General features: G+C 45.5%; 1 protein-coding gene across 1 annotated transcript in view; it reads right to left on the reverse strand.

The window, feature by feature from the left end:
* TRIO (trio Rho guanine nucleotide exchange factor) overlaps positions 1–18623 on the reverse strand; it is a 368268-nt gene that overhangs the window by 142847 nt on the left and 206798 nt on the right. Inside the window, 4 exon segments of the mRNA XM_050794763.1 lie at positions 14–180; positions 902–1097; positions 5136–5310; positions 6633–6802. Coding sequence (XP_050650720.1) covers positions 14–180; positions 902–1097; positions 5136–5310; positions 6633–6802 — 708 coding nt within the window.

Here is an 18623-nt window from a genome sequence, read left to right on the forward strand (position 1 = left end):
GTCGCTTGCTCACCTGTTTCACTTCTGCCTGCAGGTGGCGAAGCTGCACGCACTGCTCCAGGTGTTTCCGATGCTGCTCGGCGGCTAAATCCAATTCCTGCTGTTTTTCATGAAGAAACTCCAGCAGGTCCTGGACCCGAGTTGCCATATCTACATCTCTATCGCAAAGCAGCTCCACGCCTGTGGACATTAAAGGGAGACCCTAGAATTCAGCTAGCACTTCAACCTTCTGTTCTCAAAGGGCGGATGGCACAAAATCTGCTTTTGTGAATGATCTGCCCAGCTAGGGGCCAAGCCATTATGCTGAAGGGCAAGTTCAAGGAGGGTAATGTGTGTCAAAGGATGTACAGGCAATCAATCCACGTCCACATCCCATCCATTTCTACTCCCACACTGATAACTAGGAAAGTGCAGCATTCTTTAGAAATGAGCGAATTTCAGGGTTTTTTTGTTGTTATCCCCATTACGTGCAGTTTCCTCTTTAGTAAGCATTTAATTTGTGTGAAATGAATAATGCAATATGCAGGTTGTTGCTAAGTTTCTAATACAATTCTGAACCTATAGTGACATCTGCTGGTAAAATATAAACTAATAAAATAAAGAATGCGAAAATGTTTTCCTGGGATTTATAGTTCATTCACAGAGATACAACATGTCATTGTGTAAAATTAAAGTTCATGATACTTAAAATAGTATGTGAGAATATCATGGGTGAGTACTCTAACCATGTTAAATGTGACTGTATTACATAAAAATGCAAAACATTATTTTAAAGAACAGGTATCTAGAATACCTATATCGTAGGAACTAACAAAATGTGCAGTCATCCCACTGAAATAAACTGAATTGCCATGAGGACATGAAGAAATCACAACGGACACAGATGGAATGAGCCTCTTACCAGAGGCCTGGACCTCATTGACATACTGCAGAAGATCCTGCCCTTGGTGGATGACGTCAAAAGTCAAGTTGTTCATGGTCAAGGCTTTGTCTGCGTGGTGCTGGAGGCGCTGCTCTGCGATCGTGAGATCTTCGGTGTCGAAGTCATTCATTTGCTGAGAAAGCTCATCATTCCAAGACTCGAGGTCTGAGATAATCTGAAAGAGGAAGGTATTTAAGATCAAGACAAAAAATAAATACACGCAGCCACCTCTCACTCTGTACCAAGTAAGGAAGGAAGAGTGTCTCTCTGTCAAAGAACAGAGACGTCAAACACTTAAGATGCATGACTTCAGTGGTATACAGATCACACCTCAATAAAGCTGTTTAAATAAATTAAACATAAACAAACAAACAAACAAATAAATAAATAAATAAATGGACACAGAAGCCAGATGAAGGGGTTCCCACTGGCCAAAGATACCAAAAGAGAAGATAAATAAATTACTGAAACTACGTAAAATATATTGTATATACAAAAATCCATTACTATTCCTAATGGTGTTCAAAAATAATAAGAGAAGCTAAAAGTCAAAAAAAAAAAAAAAAAGAAAGAAAAGAAAAAGTATTTGGTTTCTACTAGAAGTAGACAGTAAATTGGCTAGGGGTGGTGGCTCATGCCTAGAGTCCCAGCACTTTGGGAGGCCAAGGTGGGAGGATCACTTGAGGTCAGGAGTTCAAGAACAGCTTGGCCAACATGGCAAAACCCCATCTCTACCAAAAAATACAAAAGTTAGCTGGACGTGGTGGCATGCGCCTGTAGTCCCAGCTACTTGGGAGGCTGACATAGGGGGATCGTTTGAACCTGGGAGGCGGAGGTCGCAGTGAGCTGAGATGGCACCATTACACTCCAGCATGGGCAACAGAGTAAAACCCTCTCTCAAAAAAAAAAAAAAAGTAGATAGAAAACCAATCATTATCCTAAATATTGGCACTTAACTAAAAGATAAAAGAACATTTTATAATGAAGAATTCCTCTTTATAGATGAATCTAGCTATTAAATGCAGAAAGAATAATAAAATTGGAAAATTGTTTTCACATTCTCATAAGCAATGATCATCAGCACATAGTGAACCACTGTGAGAAAAAGGCTGAGGGGATTTAACCACAGAAGGCTCAGCATGACAGTGCCTGAACCGGCCTCAGGGTCCCCAGGGAAGTGGGATTAGACAGGCCCAGCCTTCGCATGGGGAACTACGATGCACCACCTCGGAAAGACTCTTGCACAACAACAGAACTAGAATCAGGTCTTTGCATCTAACTTCTAAGTTTAGAGGAAACACCAGGGAAACTAAAAGTTACACAACCTAAAATAATACAAGTGAACAAACACTGAATGTGGGATCTGGTTCCTTTGACAACCGATCTAGTTATTCTAGCAAATGATGGCATAAAAAAAAGAGGAGGAGGACAAAAGAGAGACAATTCTAGATTAAGAAATTGACCATTAAACACAAGAGCCAACTTCACGTGCCTCCTAATTGAGGCACCCACGTCAATCTGAACATGCTGGGAGTTGACGACAATAAGAAATGACTGTTAAATTGGGGAGATGTTTAGTTGATTGTGGGGATGTAAGAAAATAGCCTCATCTTTTAGAAAAGCCATTAGAAGTGAAAGAATAAGCTGGCAATGATTTTCTCTAGAACACTATAGCACAGCAATAACCAAAGAAGGTTAACCAGGCTGGTAAAATCATGCTGAATTTGTGGGACAGGCACACGGTAGTTCCATTGTACTGCCATCTGTACTTTTGTATAGCTTTGAAGACATTCATTCATTCATTCATTCATTCATTCATTCATTCATTCAGAGATGGAGTTTCACTCTTGTCACCAAGGCTGGAGTGCAATGGTGCAATCTCCCCTTACTGCAACCTCCGCCTCTGGGGTTCAAGCAATTCTCCTGTCTCAGTCTCCCGAGTAGCTAAGATTACATGCCCCTGCCACCACGCCTGACTAATTTTTGTATTTTTAGTAGAGACGGGGTTTCACTATGTTGACCAGGCTGGTCTCGAACTCCTAACCTCAGGTGATCCGCCCGCCTCGGCCTCCCAAAGTGCTAGGATTACAGGCGTGAGCCACCACATCCGGTCATAATAAACTTTAAAACATAACTCCATACTCCTATGGGCCATCAGATGTGGCATCTTCCTGGATAAGAGAGGAAACCCGGCCAAAGCCTAAACTGCTCAGATCTTCATTTTTCAGGATTAAAGAGAACAGAGCTTCTCAGGCTGTGATCTTGTAGCAGCTTCTGAACCATATCTGAAGCTGGCCTGAGACTGGGCTGCAGGTACAGCTTCCTCTATTCAGGATGCACTCCCCCAGGCTCTGGCACGCTGGCTCTATCTAGGACACTTGTAATTTTGTGGCCTTGCTGGGGGGAAAATGTATGTTTTTGTTTCCTGATCTGGTTCAATGAAACTGGGAGTACTTTCATATACTTACAATAAATACAACTTTTTTAATATTAAAAAATTTTTTTCTCTTTAAAATAGTATGAAGATAAATGAATCAATTTTTTTTTTTCAAGTATCAAAATGTCCTGGAAGAAAAACTGCAACTAATGCTTCTGGTTGGTTTGTGTTTCCTAGTTGAAAATATTCCATATGCAGCTAAGTTTTACAAAAGTGAGTCCTTTGAAGTCAGAGAGGGGAGTGGACCTGGCTGGTCTCCCCTTTAGTCTGTGCTGCTACCTTGGGGAGGCCACGGCAGGCCCTCACTGGGCAGAGGCCAGCGTGCAGGTGCCTCTTCTCTGCATAGCTCCACGTGGATCTAAAGGTCAAGACTCTGAGAGCACCTGAGCAGGTTTCACCAAGCCACGTGTTTAGGGTTTGACTCCTTTCTTGTTATTCACTAATGATGAGCATGAGCAGAGCCAAAAAGGTCTGTTGTTGTTAATGAAAACAGTGCTGGAGATTTAGACAAGTGGCCAAGCAAAGGCATCCAAGAGAGTCCTGCACAGGGCTGACTTGGTCCTTGCACCACAAACCAAAACCACTCCCCAGGGCAGGCCTATAGACAGGCCCAGGGGAAGTCACACGGCCCACTACGGGCAGAAGGTCCTTCCTGTGCCGAGGTGACTGAGGGCAGGCTACGCACAGCCCTGCCATCCCCAGCCTGAGTGGCAAGGACTGCTGATGAGTTCTAAACCAGAGACGAGAAATAAATATTAAGGGGGTGTGCTCTGCAGGTGTCTATCAGCAGTCACAGAGGAACCACCGGGCAGCCCAGAGGTATGTGGAGGAGGCCTTTGGGCCGTCACAGCCACCAGCTGCATGAAGCGGCCAGACTCCAGGACAGCAGGCTCACCCGCGGAGGGGAGCTTTGGCTCCTTTCGTCACGTCCCCAGGTAAATTCGCACTCACGCGACTGGACTGACTTCTGCTCGCACGGTGTCAAAAAAGCAAGCTCCTCCTAAGCACAGAACCCAGAACCACTCTCTTTGTGTTGAAGAAAGATAAAAGACACCTGTAACTTCTTTCTCCTGTTCACATATAAGGTGCAGAAGTCCATGTTTAGGTAAGAACTATGGATAATCTGAGAACACCTCTTTGGGGGGAAATTGGGTTTTCTATTATCTAAAATGCTATGACCACAAGTCAGGATTATTCCCACTCTGGGAGAGAGAAGGGCAAGAGAGAGAAAGACGGAAAGAGAAAGGGAGGAAGCAAGGAAGAGAGAAGGTAGGAGAGAGTGAAGGGGGGGAGAGAGAGAAAAGGGGAAGGTGAGGACAGGAGGAGAGGGGCAAGGATGAGAAGACGAAAGGGAGGAAGAGAGGGAGGGCTGCTGCCTGAAGCTGATGACTGTGCCTAAGCTGAGGACAAGGGAGTGCTGTGTGCGACCCAATCAAGGTTTAAACACCCCAAGACTGAGAGAAAGCTGTGCTGGCTTCCTTCGGTTCTGCTCAGTGCTTGCTGTGCTCTGCTCCTGCCACGCGAGCTGCCTGCTCTACTGTTTCCAACGTTAGGGCCCAGGGTTGAGCATCCCCTGGCCTCCCAGGGATGATCCAATTCCAGCCTCCAGGAACCCTCTCTCCCTCCCGGACCCCTCCTGGTGCAGAGGCTGGGGGTGTGGGTGAGGACACAGGACCTGAGCGGGGCAGAGACAAGAGGGCACTGGTGCTGTGGAGGAAGCCAGGGCTCCCACAGGCAGGCAGGCAGGCAGGCAGGCGCCGGCCATGGGACACTCACGTCGATGGCGTCCCTCTCGAAGATCCGCAGCTGCAGGAAGAGCTCCAGTTTGATCTTGCGCTCCTGGAAGAGCTCCTCCATCTGCGACTGCGCCTCATCCAGCTGCTGCAGCACCGTCTCAATGTGGTTGATGGAGCTGTTGTGGGGGGTCTTGTTACTGGAGATGGCAGAGTCCCTGCGAGAGCGCACAGAGGAACAGGAATTGGATGAGAAAGTCACACATTGTTAGACACCAGATCCGGCCACGCAGATCTTCAGGGGAAGAAAGCTGGCAGGAAGCTGTACTGCTTGTCTCAGAAAATGGAATGGGCTGCTCCCCTGCAAAACAATATTAGGCTTCCTCCTCGGAGCAATCCTGCTGAATGTGAGGATACACTGAAGAATTTCTCTGGCATTTTCTGAAATCACTCTGTAAGAAGGCTAATAATTATAGAAAATCACTTTAGAGTTGTATTTTTAGCCACTTTTCTTGTTAAGTAAAAAACGGATGATACCTGGTTAGTATAAATGACAGAATCATATTGGACATGAGAGGTTAACCTTTAATGCAATCAATTAAGCCTTTATTAAGTAACCGCCTCCTGCCTCTCCCAGGAAAAGTGAACGTCATGTAAAGTTATCAGTCAACGACTTGAGAAACTGTCCTGAGTGATACAGTAGGGGGTTAAATGGTCCCCCTGACCCAATAAAAAAAAATCTGCTTCCAGAGGAAACAAAACCAACCCTGGCTCTGCCTCCATATCCTGCTTTGAAGAGCACTTGGGGGTGGGTGTCTGCCCCTTGCAGGCCTGGCTGAATCTGGACGTTGGGAGGTGAATACTTCTGTCCTCTAGACCAGCCTGAGGGCGCAGTCCTCGGAGGCTCACATTCATCTCGTTTATAAAGAAGTGTCAGGCCGGGCGCGGTGGCTCAAGCCTGTAATCCCAGCACTTTGGGAGGCCGAGACGGGCGGATCACAAGGTCAGGAGATCAAGACCATCCTGGCTAACACGGCGAAACCCCGTCTCTACTAAAAACACAAAAAATTAGCCGGGCGAGGTGGCGGCGCCTGTGGTCCCAGCTACTCGGGAGGCTGAGGCAGGAGAATGGCGGGCACCCGGGAGGCGGAGCTTGCAGTGAGCTGAGATCTGGCCACTGCACTCCAGCCTGGGCGACAGAGCGAGACTCCGTCTCAAAAAAAAAAAAAAAAAAAAAAAAAAAAAAAAAAAAGAAGTGTCAATAATTACTAGTTGGATATTAAGAGAAAATATTACAATTAAATTATGTGGCGTATTAGTCCACGTTATAACGAAAACTATTATGAAGTTAAACTGTAAGGAAGGAGGGAAAAGAAAAGAGAGAAGAGAGCCATTTCTCTCCTTTGTCTTCACGACGCTGCTTGCTCTGCACTGAGCTGGACAGAGAAGCAGAGCTGACTGCCCACAAGAGTAAAAGGGGAAGGGGAGTCACTGGCAGGGCTTCCGAATCCGTTTGGACCAGGAGAGGGGTGAGGCCCACCTGAGCTGCTGGATGAGGTCCTCCCCTTCCTTGATCACGTTGACAGTCACCTGCAGGGTGGTCTGCTGCTGCTGGCCGAAGCGCTTGATGAGGTCCTGCACGGCCTCCACCGACTCGGCATACACGTCGTCCAGCAGCTCCTTCTGCAGCTCCTCCAGCCACGTCCACAGCTGGGGAAGGGGAGAGGTGGGTGAGGCCGGCCGGCCTGGCTGCACCACCAGGTGGGCCGCACGGTGTCCAAGTGGCCCCAGCGGAGTCGGTGTGTGACTTGCCCTGGGAGGAGACTGGTGACAGACCGCTCCCAGAGGGAAGGAAGGAAGGACAGGAGGGAGGGGCATCCAGTCCCACTGCCAGCGGAACACATGCACAACAAAAGCAGCATGCCACCGCCGCAGGGAGGAAAATAAACAGGCGGGCAGCACTGTCACAAAAGAGAAAAAGGAAAGGGAAGGGAAACTGCTCTTTCCCATTCTCCTGAGGCTCAATCCAGAGTGTGGTGGAAATAAGAAAAGACCCTCAGTCCACAGAAACCTCTGCTGACATAAGACACCTTCTCTGACATGTCTCAGGCTCTTACGTAGCAGGTGGACACTTTTATTTCAAGTTTTCATTATTAAACCACTGATTTCCCCCGGAAGCACACAGAAGGAAGTGCACAATGTGGTGAAAGGAATTCACCACCGAGCCTGGCCGGGGACCAGGGTGTGGAGCTAGGGAGGTGACGGCACCAGCCCAGGCCCCGCAGTCAGGCTGCCAACAGTTCGGGCCTTTGATGGAAAGAGTGTGCACGCCGAAAAGACGCAGACACCTCCACTGCCACCACCATAAAACGGGCTGCTGGAGACCTAGGTGAGCAAAGACACCCTGGAATGAGAGTGGCAAGAACGGCTTTGGGCCTGGTGGGAGCCGAGGAGCACAGCCTACTTCCTGCAAGTCCATTAACTCCTGCAGATCTCTGGGGTACTATTCATGGAACCGAAAAAGACAATTAATTACACTAAGCAGGCCCTGGTGGCTTGGCAGCGGTTTGGATGTGGAGAAAATGCTTTCAGCCTCCTCAGGGACTAAGAGTCAGCTCACACATCTTCCGTATGTCTAGTGAGAACAGCCAGCTCAGCTGGCAAGATGGGGCAAGTCGGGACCTCCCGCTTGACACCCTGTCCAATGCCTGCTGCCTCGAGGCTCGTAAGTCAAAACTGTATGTGCAGAAAGAAACTGTGTGTGCCTGTGGTGTTCTGTTTCCAAGCCAAGCTTTTTATAAAACAGCTTTACTGAGGACTAACTGACGTACTATAAGCTGCACAAATGTAAAGTGTCCAGTGTGAGTTCTGACATTTGTCTATGCCCAGTTCACCGTGAGCCTCTCCCTCATCCCAAAGCTGGCTGATGCCCTCTGTCCCGCTCCCTCCCTGGCACTCACCTGCTCTCAGCCGCTGGAGATTACCCTGCATTTTCTAAAATAATTTCTAGAACTGGACTGGGACAGTATGTACTTTTTTTTTTTTTTTTCTGTCCAGCTTCTTTCATTCAGCATAATTACCCTGAGATTTATCCACACTACTGTGTGTATCAAGGGTTCATTCCTTTCCGCTGTCGAATAGCAGTCCCTGTATGTATGAAACCACAGTTTATCCCTTCATCTGCTGGTGGACATCTGGGTTATTTCCAGTTTGGAGCCACTACAAATAAAGCTGCTGTAAACATTGGGGCACAGCCTCTGTATGAACTTACGATTTCCTTTCTTTTAGATAAATATCTAGGTGTAGAATGGCTGGATCATATGGTAGGTGTATGCTTAACTTCCTAATAAACTGTCAAGTTTTTCCAAAGCGGTGTATCATTTTTACCTTCCCACCAGCAGTGTATGAGCATTTCAATTCCTCCACTTCCTCACCAATAACTGATGTGGTCAGTCTTTTTAACTTAAGCCATTCTAAATGAGTGGTATATCTCACTATGGTTTCAATTTGCAATTCCCTAATTATTAATGATGGCAAACCCAAGCTAAGCTTTTAAGTGTTCTTTTGCTGTCAAACATATCTTTAAAAACACACTATTACCAAATGACTTTGTTTCTCTGAAATATGCATAGAGAAACTGACTTCCATTTGTAACAAAGAAAATCTTAGTATCAATTCCACACTACAATTTGTTCCCTGAGCAATATTTATATATATAAAATATACTTTTATTGTTATCTGCAAGTCAATACACATTCAAAATACAGCAGGCCAATTTTAAAGTAAGAAAAGTGCTGGCAAAGAAGTTATTTTTCAGTCCTGTTACTCAGTGTCCTAAGAATTAATTTTACTGAAAACATTAAAGTAAATAAAACATTTGTTCACTTTTCTCATATTATCCACCCTATTTTTTGTGTCTAAGTTATCAAATTTCATATAGTTCAAGAATTTTAATCAATGGGGTTTTAGAGATAGGCCAGTTCAAAATTTTCATTCTCTAGATTAAGGAAGAGAAGCCCCAGGTGATGAAGTGCTATGCCCGAAAGCTGGCATCAGAAAGAATACTTCGCCAGAGTTGGCATCAATATTTAATTCCACATGAAAATGCCACTCATCAACTCACCAAATACGAACTGATGCCCTGCACCATCTATAAAGGGTCTATAATCAATAAGATGCTTTCTTGTTCCTTTGTTTTCCTCTAAATTCTCATGAACATGGCAGCTGCATTTATAAACAGGAAAGATCATGGCATGAAGGACTCTCCCAATTTGCACTAACATTTCCCATGAAAAACATTCTAAGTTGCTAAGTCACATGGTATAGTAGTAACAGTATTATAAGACTTAGAGTAAGGCGATCTGGATTTAGGAAATGCTTTACGAAGCATTAGCTGTGTGACCTAAGAGATCACTTAATTTCTCAAGAGACTCGGTTTGCTAAAACAGGGATCCTAGGAATGCCAATGCCACCTCAGGGCGTCGCTACGAGGAGCAGATGAAAGAGGACACACTGGAGGGCTTCCCGTCAACAGCAACGCTCTAGACGGAATTATCACCCTGGTTATAAGGATGGACTTAAATTAACTGAACAGGCAAGATTTGCTCAAAGAAACCAAGTATGTGCCAACTTGGCTGCACTGAGCTATAACTAACCAATTACCAGAAGAAGGCTGTAATGTTTCATTAAAGAGTCAAAATATTTAATCAAAAACATCCATGACATTATCCAATCCATGGACATTTCTACTTAAGATGGTAACCTGCCTTCCACATGCAGGTGGTGGGGTGGGGCAGGCAACTGGCCACACACAGAGGGTGCCCACTCACTCCCAAGGCAAACCCTTTGAGTCGCATGCAGCCACTGCAGCCTTCCACCCTCCGATTCCTCTCCTCAGATGGACACTGTGAAAACGCGGTGCTGTGCAACTGCGTTGATTCTGCTCACAAAGAAAATAAACCATTGATTTCACTCCTTTCTCTCAAAAATCTCAAGTGTATCTTCTGCTTGAATACACTCCTTCACTGAAGCTGCCCCCACCTCGTCACTGTCCAATGGGACCCAGGAAATGGAGTACTCCCAGGTCCCCTGCCGGTGATAACTACAGTACTAATTAATGGACACAAAATGGAGAACACTTAAGCAATTAACAGGGGACTCTGCATAGTCAACTTATTATTCTGTCCCACTGCTGAGATGCTAGCAACGGTGCTGCTTCTGCACTTCATGTTCAAAGTTGGAGCAGAAGTGGATGATTTAAGCAAATGTACATCTGAAAAAGGTCCTCAGAAAACAGTTGACACTCTACAATCCTGCAGCCCATTGCTCTTCTCTCACTCCAATCAAATTGGAAGAAATGTAGCTGAAAATAAAGGTAATGGAGCCAATTCTGACCCAAATATTAAACCTGCAGCGCAGCAGGAGGGCGTCTGGCTCACTTGGTGACAAGTTGCCCTTCTGGGCACTGAGAAACCAGGTCCCCTGCTGGCAGGAGCCAATGGTGGCCTGTGGCTGTAGCTGCACTCCCCTTTAGCTAGGTTCTTAGGCCACTAATAGAAATTGATATCTCTTCTTTTAAATCTGTTGAGAAAACAAAAACACTTTTTAAAAAAAGCCTACTAGAAAAACAGCAAAATCAGCAAAACAGAACAAAATTACTTAAGGCAGCAGTAGAGAATTTGCATATCCTGAACAGGACACATCTTGTAGCAAGGCCCTGAAATACAGGTGTCCCAACCACCCTCCCAGCCCTGCTCAGACAGGAGGGGTCAGGCCCCCAGCACCGCTGGGCCCTCTCCCTGAAGCCCTGCCAGCCAGTTCTGGGCCCTGAACTGGGAGATCAGCAGCCTGTCCTGACTCATTGTGAGGCCTCACTCAAGGACCCAACTTGTGGTACAGGAAGGGGGACAGGCTGCCCATGTGGGTGGGGACCCTTGCAAAATTCCTCTTCTCCAGCAAATACTACCAAAAATACCATTTAAGATACAAAAGCATTTTGCCAAGTCTCACTTTTATACTCTGGTGAAGAGAAGATGAGAAATGACCCGGAACTGGCCGGACGCACAATGCATAGCTGTGCATAACTCCACTGCAACAGCCTAACAGCGACTATGAGTGCTTCTTCCATAAACGATCACTCAAATCAAACACTTCTCATAAGAGGTAACAGACAATAATGACTAAGAGTGTAGGTTGCGAAGCCAGATTGCTTGGGTTCAAGTACTGACTTAACACTTCCTAGGGTGTAACTTTGGACAAGTTACCTGGATCCAGCTCTTTTCTCATCTATAAAATGGGCATGGTAATAATGCCTGCTTCAAAAAGTTGCTTGGGGCTGGGTGTGGTGGCTCACGCCTATATTTCTCAGCACTCAAGAGGTCGAGGCAGGCAGATCACCTGAGGTCAGGAGTGTGAGAACAGCCTGGCCAACATAGTGAAACCCTGTCTCTACTAAAAATACAAAAAAATAGCTGGGCGTGGTGGCACACGCGTGTAGTCCCCGTTACTTGGGGGGCTGAGGCAAGAGAATGACTTTAATTGGGAGGCAGGGTGCAGTGAACTGAGAGCATGCCACTGCACTCCAGCCTGGGCGAGTCTGTCTCAAAAAAAAAGAAAAAAAAAGTTGCTTGGAGGTTTCAATGAGAAGACAATGTGGAGTGACGAAATAAGTAAATGCTAGTCACTGTTAGTGTTTTTGTTCTAAGAAAAACTCTTTTCATAATAATAAAAATCACAATTTTAAAATCTTTCTCTAGATATTTTTCAAAACACATTTGGGTTCCTACCAATTGTTCAAAATATGTCACTTGGTCGAGTAAACTTAACATCATCCCACATTTATATCTTTTTACTCCTAAAAATAGTACAGTATGAGGAAAACATGCTAGAATTAGTCTGTTAGAGTCTATAGAAATCACTTCCTCTCAATTCTAGGGGAAGTGCCATGAATCTTTAGGGGTCAAACGTTTTCCCTTCCACCTGGAAGTTAAAAAACAAAAAAACACACAACTAGTGTATTCCCCGCAACATCCTGGATATTTTACCGCACACTGGATGTGCTCACCCTCCTGCTGGCCGATGAAACCAGTGAAGAGCCACAGGTACCGAGGAGACCACCAAGGAACTGATCCTGGGATCATGACATTAAAAAAGGACAAACTAAATGAGGCAAAAGGAGCAAGGCTACACTTTAACCATTTAAAATACTTGCCCCTTTGGAATTTTTCTGTCTGGTCCTACAGGAAATATTCTCATTCAATTTGGAGAAAAAAGTCTTAGATAAAGGTCACTTCTAATATCAACTGGGGGTGAATGGGCACATATCATAATGAAACACCATTCAAGGAAAGTCTGTTTTTAAGTTTTTAAAATAGTGTATATGATGCCTAAAATATCCTCGAATAAAGAAATGAGAAATACCCTCTAGGATGCCTATAAAATTCTTACCATAAACTTACTAAGATAAAAAATTATACTTCTGGGCATGCTGCAAATTTATAATAAAAAGATAAATCTTTGCCCAGCAGCAAGAGAGTTGTGTCCTATGGAAGTTCACAGCAGTCTGGATTCTACTGAGAAACACGAGCAGGTCTGGCAGCAGCAGGGTTAGGCAAGGCTGCCCCCTGGAGGTCATCAGAGCTACTGCTGGCCATCTCTACTGCTGAGAGGTGCCCGGGGGGATCTGCAGGCCAGAGTTGCTGGGTGGAAGAGTCCGACCTGAACTCAGTCCACAAGTGGGCTGCAGGTGTGTACAGGACCTGGCTCATGGACCAGGATCCACACAGAAGGATGACTAGGAAGGGACGCAGAGTTCTGTGGTGAAAACCCGAGTGATTAAGATGTGGGAAGCCTCCCACAGGCCTCTATGGGCCCCACAGCTCTGCCGGAGAAATTCCCTGAAAAGCTAGCTTTGAGGTGAAAAGGCCCCCTCCTCACTACCTGGAAAGGGAGACCCCGCTGCAGGGGGCTCCGAGAGGACCTGGCTGGGGTGGAGGACCCTGGGAAAGGACCAAGACTCCAGTTAAGTGGAAATTAGGATCAGGGCCCTAAGCTGGGAATTGTTGCAGCTGCAACCTTTCTGTGCTCCCCAGTGGGGTACGAGCTGATGCAGTTTGAACCGAGGCTATAATCAGCGTCTGTCTGGAGGTGGGGTATGGAAGGAGGGGCCCAACACATCTGCTAGGGTCCTTATCCCATGCGTGGTCTTGGGAAATTCTTGGAGCACCTATCTTCAGTTTTCTCCTTTATGAAATGAAATCATTATACTACATGCATCTTCTCTAACTGGAAAGCCAGAGTGAAAATCCACATGTGAAGTGTTCAACTTCAGCAAGCACTTGGTGAACAGAAGCTGCTGCCATTGGTATCTGTTTCCCTACTCTTGTTTTTGACAAAGACAATCATCTGGGTACTTGTGGTAATGGGCGAGCCATAGGGCCAGCAGGGGAAGTATGAAAGCCACAGCTTCCCAGACCTGCTGCAAAGCAGAAGCAGAAGTAGGAGTTTCAATGGCAACTTGCAGGTGGAATCTCAGAGGACAACCACTATGCACATAAAATGTGATTCAGTTTCAGGTATAAAAACCAGGGAGAAAAACGGAACTGCCTCAACCATGTGCTGCATGTTCCTCTGTCTGAAATGACGAACTGTACTGTGGGTCCACATGCCTGAGGCCTGATTAAGGAAGAGTATGAGTTTGGGAAGCACCTTTTCATTCTTTGGTAGGTAGAATAAAACATCCCTTAATACAAGGGTCACCAAAGCGTGGGCTGCAGACAAGTATTGGTCCGTGGCTTGTTAGGAGCTGGGCCACACAGTGGGAGGTGAGCAGCAGGCGGGCGGGCATTAACACCTGAGTTCAGCCTCCTGTCAGATCAGCAGTGGCATTAGATTCTCATAGGAGTGCAAACCCTACTGTGAACTGTGCATGTGAGGGATCCGGGTTGTGTGCTCCTTAAGAGATGAGAATCTAACTAATGCCTGATGATCTGAGGCAGATCAGTTTCACCCTAAAACCATCCCTGCCCCCACCACCACCGCTGGTCTGTGGAAAAATCGTCTTCCACAAAACCGGTCCCTGGGGACCGCTGCCTTAATATGATCAAAGAAAATTTATGAAGGATGTATGGGGTGGAGGAGGGGAGGAACAGAGAACAAATCAAAGTTGGCATCATGAAGTAATTATCCATGCAAACGTATTACAAGTAAGGAAGGAGGAAAAAGCAGAAGAAACACAGCGGCATATTCAGGGCAGCAGTGCACATTAAGATGGGACAGTGCATGGGCACTCCAGCACCAGAGGGTGGGCGCCCTGCAGAGGCGTGAGACTGAGTACAGGTGAGGTACAGGGGAGGCGGTGATAACACCCAAGTAGGACAGAAGACGGACGTGACTGACCTGGGGCCAAAGCTCACAGAGGAAACAATATGGACTTAAACTAACCAAATGGTATCAAGCCTAAAAGAAGAATTTGACTTCGGGAATTTTTTATTTTCCTTCCATTGCCCAACATCCCCACAAGATAAGACACTCTCTTCAGCATAAGTTGTTATCCAGGGGTGTCAAGCTTGGGGAATGCTGCTTCCCCATCCTCAGGTCATCTGGACAGCAGCCATAGTCTCTCACTGCAGTTGGCCAAAGCGTAATTCCTCCTTGCCGTGACACGTCTTCAAGGACCTGCAGACAGCGTCCATGCTCCCGCAGCCTGCCTGCCTTCCTCGGGGTGACATTTCATTTCTTGAACTCTGCGGGGACAGCATGACCTGGAGCTCCTTTGACACCAGCTCACTCCTCCCCAACATTCTCCCCTTTCAAAGTATACTATGCAGTCATAAAAAAGAAGGATAGTATGTCCTTTGCCACAACAGAGACAGAGCTGGAGGCCGTTATCCTTAGCAAACTAATGCACGAACAGAAAACCAACTACACATGTTCTTACTTACAAGTGGGAGCTAAATAATGAGAATACATGGACACAAAAAGAGAAACAACAGACACTAAGACCTACTTGAAGGTGGAGGCTGGGAGGAGGAAAAGGATCAGAAAAAATACCTATTGGGTGCTATGCTTAGTACCTTGGTGAAGAAATAATCTGTACACCAACCCCCTATGACATGAGTTTATCTCTATAATCTGCACATGTGCCCCTGAACCTAAAATAAAAGTTAAAAATCAACATTTTTTTAAAAGATGAATTTTGGTTTATATTAAATGGAGAAAGATAAAAGTTCAATTCGTATATTGAAAGCAAAAGATGGAAAACAGGATTGGCTTCTTCAAAGGCTCATCTTGTAGAGCTGCCTCTTGGAAACTTTCCAGTAATGTACTAAAGACAGCAGTCGCCACGACTGTCAATTCCCAAAGGAAGAGCACAGCTTAACCTTGGCCGCTTCCGTGGGATTCCCAAAGGTTTAATGAAATGACTCCTCTAAGAGAGTCTGAAAGTAAAAGTCTTTAACATTTTAAAAAAGGAGCAAGGAAAGGGATGTGGAATAATGGGGTAAAACACACACATGCTTATATGCGTGCACACACACACGCAGGAAAAACACACACGCCCATGTGCGTGCACACATATATACACACAGGAAAAACACATGCTCATGTGCATATACACATATACACACAGGAAAAACATATGCTCACATGCATACACACAAACACGCAGGAAAAACACACATGCTTTCATGTGGATACACACAAACATGCAGGAAAAACATGCTCATGTGCGTGCACACACAAACATGCAGGAAAAACATACATGCTCACGTGCATGCACACACATATACACACAGGAAAAACACACCTGCTCACATGTGTACACACACAAAGATGCAGGAAAAACACACATGCTTATGTGTGTACACACACATATACACACAGGAAAAACATGTCCATGTACATGCACACACACGCAGGAAAAACACATGCTCATGTGCGTGCACACACATATACACACAGGAAAAACACATGCTCACGTGAGCGCATACAAACATGCAGGAAAAACACATACTTATGTGCATACACACAAACACGCAGGAAAAACAGGCTCATGTGCATGTCTGTGTACACACATGCAGAAAAAACACATGCTCACATGCGTGGACAGACATATACATGCAGGAAAAACAGGCTCACGTGCATGTGTGTACACACATGCAGGAAAAACACACATGCTCACATGTGTGCACACACATATACACATAGGAAAAACAGGCTCATGTGCATGTCTGTGTAGACACATGCAGAAAAAACACACATCACACATGCTCACATACATGCACACACATATACATGCAAGAAAAACAGGCTCACGTGCATGTGTGTACACACACGCAGGAAAAACATGCTGATGTGCGTGCACACACATATACAAGCAGGAAAAAAACACACGCTCACATGCATGCGCACGTACACACAGATGCATGCGCACATGAGGAAAATGGAAAGGGCATTTTCCTTGCCAAGGAGATGTTTCTAGTAGAAATAAATAGAACTGTGGCCAGTACTTGCTGAAAATTAAACACAAACATGACTCCCCAGAAATGATATTTCATCAATTGTTGAGCACTAAGAAGTCTGAAGAGTGTATAAATAACCAGTGTAATCTGTTCGAGGATATTATAATTACGGTTTCCAGGGCATGTTCTTACTAGATGATCATTCTGGAATATATTCTGTTTGTATTACTCTCACACTCCTCAAGTCAGTTTTGCCCAGTGTGGACACATTAAATTGATGTGATATTCATTAAGCAAAACCAAACGACGTAGGGGCTGGACAACTGAACACAATACCCACGTGATCCAAACAGCAGCCAGAAAGCAAGACAACGGCTTCCCTGGTCACCACAGTGGAAGGAGTTATTTGGGGGCATGACAGCATTGTGGACTCAATCAAATAACATATGTAAGCGCATTTCTTCGTTAAACACATGCTGTTGCCACCTGCGTGATTCTTATTCTGTACTGATTCAAAACACTCATATATTAAAACTGATTAATGAAACTTTCTGTGACTGATTTGGTGCTGTGATCTGTTGGGATCTGAATTCTATCATCTGACATATCTGACAAGCCCTTGTCAAGATTTGATACACTCACCTTCCAAACCAATTCAACCACTCACAGACTTTCTGCATGAGAACAGACAACCCACAACATGATGCTGCAAACTCCCTCCAGCACTGCTGACATCATCCACTCACCAAACCCTGCACTGACAGTCTCACTCGCAAAGCTTTTCATGCAGCAACAATTATTTTGGCTACGGCACTAAGCCTGTCCTTGCTATACGCTGGAAATTTGCCCATTTTTAAGAAAAATCGCGCTGAACACAGCAAAGTAGTTTTCCGGATGCCTGAATTGGGATGAGCAGTCTCTCCAGATGTCACATACAGACATAAAAGTTCTGAATAGGTTACGTGCAGTCAGTTAAAAGGCAGGACTGCACTCTCCTCCCCTACACACATATACACGCAGGAAAAACAGGCTCACGTGCATGTGTGTACACACATGCAGAAAAAACACACATGCTCACGTGTATGCACACACATGAACATGCAGGAAAAACAGGCTCGTGTGCATGTCTGCGTACACACATGCAGAAAAACACACATGCTCACATGCGTGCACACACATATACATGCACTCCTCCCCTGGTGACACCAGGGATTAAACTAGTCTGTTCTGCAGGACCTCGGGTCCACCTGAGATGACTGGTCTATCATCGCCTGTCACTACCTTTGTCAGTCAGGACGTTTGATCTAACTGTGGCTCTAGACTGGAAGTGACTTCCTTACGTACCTGTGGGGTATGAGGACTGTCTTACTATCAGAAGCTTGCCTCCTGCCATCTTCTACCTGGAGATCAGTGTGGGAGGATGAGAGTTTTGGCCTCGTGCTAACACCCTTGGCTGATTCTTTTATTATAGCCATTCAAACAGTCTAATTCTAGTAACTATGCTAACAGACAGCGCATATTTTCCTTCCTTGTCTACAAATCACATGTTGAAAGGCCTGGTCAAATGCCCACCCACTAATTCCACTACACGTCCTTCCTCAAGCCAGAAACCTACTAGAGAACAAAACAAAGTTAATGTGTAATAACTTGTTCATTCACTTTTCTTGACCAGAGGTTTAAAAATTGTCTCTAGAACTCTGCCTAGGATTAACCTCATTCTGAGTAATGCGTGAAATCCACCTTCTTTGAAAAGCACAAGTGCGTTTTCAGCTTCTGGCATCCCCTCACTTTCCCACAGTTGCTTGGACTGATATGCTCGATACGGGGATACAATTATCAAGTTCTTTTGGTACCCGGGGATCTAATTTGTCCTAGAACAGAGGCTTGAACGTACTTGGATTAAATGTTTCCTTACAAAGCCTTCATCATCTGGGCTTTCGCCTCTTTTGGCCCAGGTCTGGAGCGTGGTCCCTCGAGGAGACCAAGAGGCAAAGTGAGAGGTGATGGGGTCTGCTTTCTGCTTGTCGTCCACCAACATCACAGCTCCCAAGCAGAAAGCTCGACCCTTCCTT

This window comes from Macaca thibetana, chromosome 6, assembly GCF_024542745.1.
Source record: "Macaca thibetana thibetana isolate TM-01 chromosome 6, ASM2454274v1, whole genome shotgun sequence".
In the NCBI taxonomy this organism is placed as follows: Eukaryota; Metazoa; Chordata; class Mammalia; order Primates; family Cercopithecidae; genus Macaca; species Macaca thibetana.